Source organism: Carcharhinus amblyrhynchos, chromosome 2 (genome assembly GCF_965287045.1).
Source record: "Carcharhinus amblyrhynchos chromosome 2, sCarAmb.v2.hapA, whole genome shotgun sequence".
In the NCBI taxonomy this organism is placed as follows: domain Eukaryota; kingdom Metazoa; phylum Chordata; class Chondrichthyes; order Carcharhiniformes; family Carcharhinidae; genus Carcharhinus; species Carcharhinus amblyrhynchos.
The window spans coordinates 51,458,478-51,464,477 of record NC_137325.1 but is presented as its reverse complement, the minus strand read 5'-3'; the positions used below and the strand labels follow the sequence as shown (position 1 = coordinate 51,464,477).

At 45.0% G+C, this 6,000-nt stretch overlaps 1 protein-coding gene across 1 annotated transcript in view; it reads left to right on the top strand.

The window, feature by feature from the left end:
* Nucleotides 1–1,355: 1,355 nt before the first annotated feature.
* Nucleotides 1,356–6,000, top strand: part of spmip4 (sperm microtubule inner protein 4) — a 64,388-nt gene continuing 59,743 nt past the window's right edge. Inside the window, exon 1 of the mRNA XM_080216092.1 lies at nt 1,356–1,689. Within this exon, the coding sequence (XP_080072218.1) occupies nt 1,427–1,689 (263 nt within the window). The 5' untranslated portion in view covers nt 1,356–1,426. The remainder of the gene's footprint in view (nt 1,690–6,000) is intronic.

The following is a 6,000-nucleotide window of genomic DNA, read 5'->3' as shown; positions in this document are numbered from 1 at the left end:
GGGCATAGGAACTGAAGAAAATTTCCTCACTCTTGTGAATCTTTGCAATTCTCTACCCCAGAGGGCCATGGATGTCAGTTGGTGAGTATATTCAAGATTGAGGCGTGAGGGGAATTAAGGCATTTGCAGATCTAACAAGAAAGTGTAAATAATATTCAGCTATAATCCAACTGAATGGCAAAGTAGGCTCACGGGACTTTATGAACTATTCTTGCCCCGGTTTATGTTGTATACCAATGTCCATTACCAGGCTCTCTCCCCCACCCTATTCCCATAACCCCACACATTTCTCATGGCTAATCCATCTATCCTATGCATCTTTACATACTAAGGGGCATTTACTATGGCCAATTTACCTAGCCTGCACAACTTGGGACATTAAGGGGCAATATTCCTCAGCCAATCTACCTAATCTGTATATCTTTGCACACCTAGGGGCAATTTTTTCAAGATTCAAGTTTTTAGGTGTCCAGATCACCAACAACCTGTCCTGGTCTGCCCATGCTGACACTATAGTTAAAAAAGCCCACCGACGTCTCTACTTTCTCAGAAGACTAAGGAAATTTGACGTCAGCTTCAACTGTCACCAACTTTTACAGGTGCACCACAGAAAGCATTCTTTCTGGTTGTGACACAGCTTGGTATGGCTCATGCTCTGCTCAAGACCAAAGGAACTACAAACAGTTGTGAATATAGCCCAATCCATTACGCAAATCCGTCTCCCATCCATTGACTCTACCTACACTTCGTGCTGCCTAAGAAAAGCAGCCAACATAATTAAGGATCTCACGCACCCAGGGCATTCTCTCTTCCACCTTCTTCTGTTTTGGAAAAGCTATGTCTGAGGTCACATACTAACCGACTCAAAAACAGCTTCATCCCCTGCTGCCATCACACTCTTGAATGGATCTACCTCACACTAAGTTGATCTTTCTCTACAATTTAGCTCTGACTGTACATTCTGCACTCTCCTTTCCTTCTCTGTGAATGGTATGTTTTGTCTGTATAGCGCACAAATCAAATAAATCGGTTGGACTGAAACCTGGTGTTGTCAGGCTTTTTACTGAGTTTACCCCAGTCCAACGCCGGCACATCCACATCATAGCGCACAAGAAACAGTACTTTTCACTGTCTGTGATAGGTATGATAATACTAAATCGAATCAAGTTTTCCATGGCCAATCCACCTAACTTACACATCTTTGGACACTCTTGGTCAGCCCAATTGCTGGTGAGGCTCCAATCGTGCCTTGTTCCATTCTCTCCCTGAAGCAATACCCCGCAGTAGGCAGCTCGCCAGCCCCCGTGCCCGGGTGGGTTGTGTGCTGAAACTGCTCCTTCCCCAGGCGGCAGATGCGGCGCCGCTCATTATTGAGGCGGTGAATCAGAGTCATTGTCAGTGGATTGCCGTCATCCCCCAGTGGCCAATGCGTTCAGCCATTGCTGTTTGCCTGTTACACGGAGCTGTGGCCGCGCTGTTTCCCTCATTACCTCAGACGCCCATTTCAAACAGCACCATGGGCTCGCCCCTCCCCTTCTCTCTCGCCATGGAGGTCGATCAGGCGCCGATAATCGATCCTTTCTACTACTACCGAGAAAGGGAAGGGCACGACACCCTGCGCCCCACCTTTCAGTCCAGTGGGCAGATCACTCCAATGCAGTTGCAGCGCCCCACTGTATCTACCATCAGGTGAGAGACATGTCTGCACAGAGACATTGGGGATCAATGAAAGAAAGTGTAAAGAAACACATTTTCTCCGAACTAATTACTAATATTACAATAGTTAGATCTAGAAATGACATCTGCATAATAACTTGCATTTATATAGCACCTTTCTCATACAAAAGCTCCATGGATTGGAGTGGGGGCAGTCAGCCGAGTCTGGAGAGTTGGGAAATAACCCAAAGCTTGATGCAAAGATTTTTACAGGTGGGAGAGATGGAGAGGAGGAAAAGCTTGGGGGGCTTGCAAAGAAGTGTTTCGGTGGCGGAAGGGTGTGTTACTGGAAGAAGAGTTGAGTGGGGAGTTGCAATGGGTATAAGGCTGAAATAATCGGCAGAGATATGGTGAGTTGAGGTCCTGAACGGATTGTAAATGAACATTTAGATTTTAAATGCAATTCTTTTGAGGGGTACTGATGAAAAGCAAACATGGCCACGTGTGGGAAGTGGAGTATTTGCATACGTTGTGCAGTATATACAGCACAGAAACATATCATTTGACTCAACCACTCCATGCTGGCGTTAATACTTCATTCAAGTCTCCTCCCCTCCTTTCTTATTAAACTCTACCAACACAACCTTCTGTTTTCTTCTCTCTAAGATTCTCTAGCATTTGTATTATTTCAGTCCCACGCTCCTGACCTACGGACACCCGGTGCGGAGAGGGGAGGGTCGGGATACCAATCTCCTCGTGAACCTGCTCCTAGACCTGGCGAGATGCGCCGTCAACAGGTCCAGGCAGCGGGTGATCAGGGGGGCTGTCTGTCCCGACTGTCTGCCCCTCTACCGTGGCTACGTTCACGGCTGGGTGTCCCTGGAGAAGGAGCATGCGGTGTCCATGGGCACAGTCGACGCCTTCCACGCCCGTTGGGCACCACAGGGGCTGAGGTGCGTTATAGACCCCGACAATCACATTTTGATTTGACGTGTCTTAAGTTTCCTTTGTACTTTTTGTTTCTGTTTGGGCCGTTCCCCCTCCTTTTGGGGAGCTGCCCCCTTTTTCTTTGTCCTAATGTAAGTTGAGTTTGTTTACTTGGTTTGACCCAAAAGAACGCCCCCACCATCATCTGGGGTGTTTTGTAGGGTTGCGAAGGATATGTAGGTGACTGTTGACGTTGATCTGTGGCTGGAATATTCTGCTGAAAATAGGACAGGATACTGCTAACGATTGACTTTTGGATGAGTTGCTGACTCAGGATTTTCTGTCCTTGCATTTTCAATCTACCTCTGATATGTGCTTGAGGAGAAGGCTGTACCATACTTTATTTGCTTGTGCCAAGTACAACTTCTCCATGGATTTCCAGAGTCAATATCAAATTTCGTAAGTGGAGTCTTTAGAGTATCCTTTTATCTCTTTCTTTGACATCCAAGACAAGGCACTGCAGGTTCAAGCTCTGTAGGGATGATTTGCTTTGGTAAGTGAGCATCAGGCATTCTGGCTACTTGACCAACCCAACTCAATTGTGACTAACTTAATATGGTGTGGATACCAGCTGGGGTGAACATTTCAATGTCTGCTCTTTGAAGATAGAAACAAAAGCAGAAAGTAAGGATTATCTGCTTAAAGAAATTACCAATATTTAGAATTAGAAGGAAAGGAACCTGAAATTAGTGAATCACAGCTAAAGTTAGCTAGAATTCAATTGCAAAGGAAGCAACTCGAAATAGGAAAAGAATAAGAAATGAAGAAATAGAAAGATAGAGAAAAGCAGAAACTTGAAAAATAAATGAAAAACTTGAAAAAGCAAAATAAATGGAAATGAAAATGCTCAAGTTTGGAAGGGAAGAAGATGAAAATGAAAATATGAAAGATCAAGCTCAAAATTCAAAGAGAAAGAAATCAGACAGCATAAACTGGCTAGAGAAAAGCTTAAGGTACAGAGCAAAAAAAGCAGCTAGTAGCTCAGATGAAAACAGTCTTTGCTTCATGCCAAAATTTACAGAAGATGGAGTTAAAAAATATTTCACTTCATCTGAAAAAATAGTTGCAAAGTTTGAGTGGCCAATAAAGACCTTAATGTTACAAAGTGTGCTAATGGATACAGCTGTGAATGTGTAAATTAGTTTGTCAGAAAAGCAATCTGCAGACTGTGAAGTAGTTAATAGGGCAATGCTCAGTGCTAATGAGCTTGTCCCTGATAAAAATTTAGGACCATAATGAAAAATCCAAGTCAGATATTTGCTGAATTCGCAAGGGAAAAGGAAATGCTGTGGGATCAATGGTTTCGCTGATTAAAGTTGGACTTTGATTAACATAATGGAAATTATGAAAATGGAAAAATACTGAAGTAATAATCCAGTAACTATTAACATTAATTTAGATGAGCTCAAGTATCAAAAATCTGAGAGATGACAGTTTTGGTTGATACCTATGATATTTCACAGAGGCTGATGTGGGAAATGGCCATATTTGGAGGAATAGGAAGTCTGGTGATGGAACGTGCTAGTTCTAGAGAACAGAAAGAAATACCGCAAAATAATAAAGGAGAATGTCTAGAATGAAAAGTAATGAAAATAAAATTCTGTGCTTCCATTGTAATAAAACAAGACATACTCAAGTTAATCGCTAAAAAGTATTGGAAAATCTATATCAGAAATAGAGACACCTAAAGAATCTTAAAAACTAATTTAGAGAAGAGGACAAGTGACAAATCAGTAGCCATAGTTAAAGTGCAATGCAAAGACTCAGAATCTATCACACACTGATCAAATAAATTCAGAAAAACAAATTACAGAAGAGTTTAACAGTTTTGCTTACAGAGGAGAGGTATTTCCCTTATTCTCCTAATCAAGGAGGTTGCTCGCTGGAGCAGGCGGAGTGAAGGAGCACTGAGTAAGGTAAGCGATTACCTTTTAAAATCATTTTCGCAGGCTTTTTCGCGTTTACTGCTTTAAAACTACAAAGGGAGTGGCTCGCGGGGATTTGTGGGTAAGGAGTTTTTCAAACCGCGCTAGGTTTAAAAGGAGGCCTGCTGTAGACAGTGGGCAGCGGAGTGAGAGGGAAGCTGAGTGAGCTGTTAGGGCTTAGGATCAAAGGGCTTTGGAGAAAAGGGCCAGGTAAGTTTGACTTGTAAACTGTGTTCAGTATTACTAAAGGGAATAATGGAGGAGCATGTGATGTGCTGTTTCTGTATGATGTGGGAGCTGGTGGACCCCAGGGTCCCTCCCAGTGACCATGTCTGCAGTAAGTGCAGGTTGCTGGAGGAACTCCAGCTCAAGGTAGATGAGCTGGCCTCTGAGCTTCAGACACTGAGGCTCATCAGGGAGAGGGAGGGTGCCATTGATAATGGGGTGCAAGAGACATCCCCCCCCGCCCTGCCCCGCCCCGCCCCGCCCTGCCCTGCCCTGCCCTGGCTCACTCTAAGGGTCAGGAACAAGAGGGGGCTGCTGAGAGGAGGAAGGAGGGTGGGGACCGGAGGAAGGAGGGTGGGACCCAAATGCCTCAGCCTCTCAATCTGCACAACAGGTTTGAGGTTCTTGCTCCCAGTGTGGACAAGAACGAGGGCTGTGAGGTAGGAGAGCAAACTGCACACAGTATAGTGATGCAGACGCAGAACATTGACAAAGAGAAGGTAAAAAGGAATGTAGTGGTAATTGGGGATAGTGTGGTTAAGGGTATTGTGACAAAGGACAGTGTTAATGACAAAGGAAGGTGTGTTGTCTGCCTGGTGCTCTGGTCCAGGATGTCGCATCTGGGCTGCAGAGGAACCTGGAGTGGGAGGGTGAGAATCCGGTCGTTGTGGTACATGTGGGTGCCAACGACATAGGCAAAATGCGAACTGAGGATCTGGAGAGGGAGTATGAAAAGCTGGGAATGGAATTAAAAGGTGGTTATCTCTGGATTACTACCTGAACCGTGTGCAGACGGGCGTAGGGTAAATAGGATTGAAGAGGTGAATGGGTGGCTCAGGGATTGGTGTGGGAGGAATGGGTTTGAATTTATGGGGCATTGGCACCAGTATTGGGGTAGGTGGGACCTGTTCAGGTGGGATGGTGTTGGTCTGACCCGTGCTGGGACCAGAGTCCTGGCGAATCGTGTAAATAAGACTGTAGATAGGGCTTTAAACTAATTGGGGGGGGGAGGGTGCGAGGGTAGGTGAAATTACAGGGTCTAAAGTAAAGGAGAGGGTACATGTACAGGAAGAGGCTGAGGATGTCCCAATAATAAAGGAAGTAGGGGGCGTGAGGAAGGTTGGTAGCGTTCCTGCAAATAGGGTCCAGGTGAAGGCTGGGATGAAGACACTTTATCAGAATGCACGAAGCATTCGGAATAAAGTGG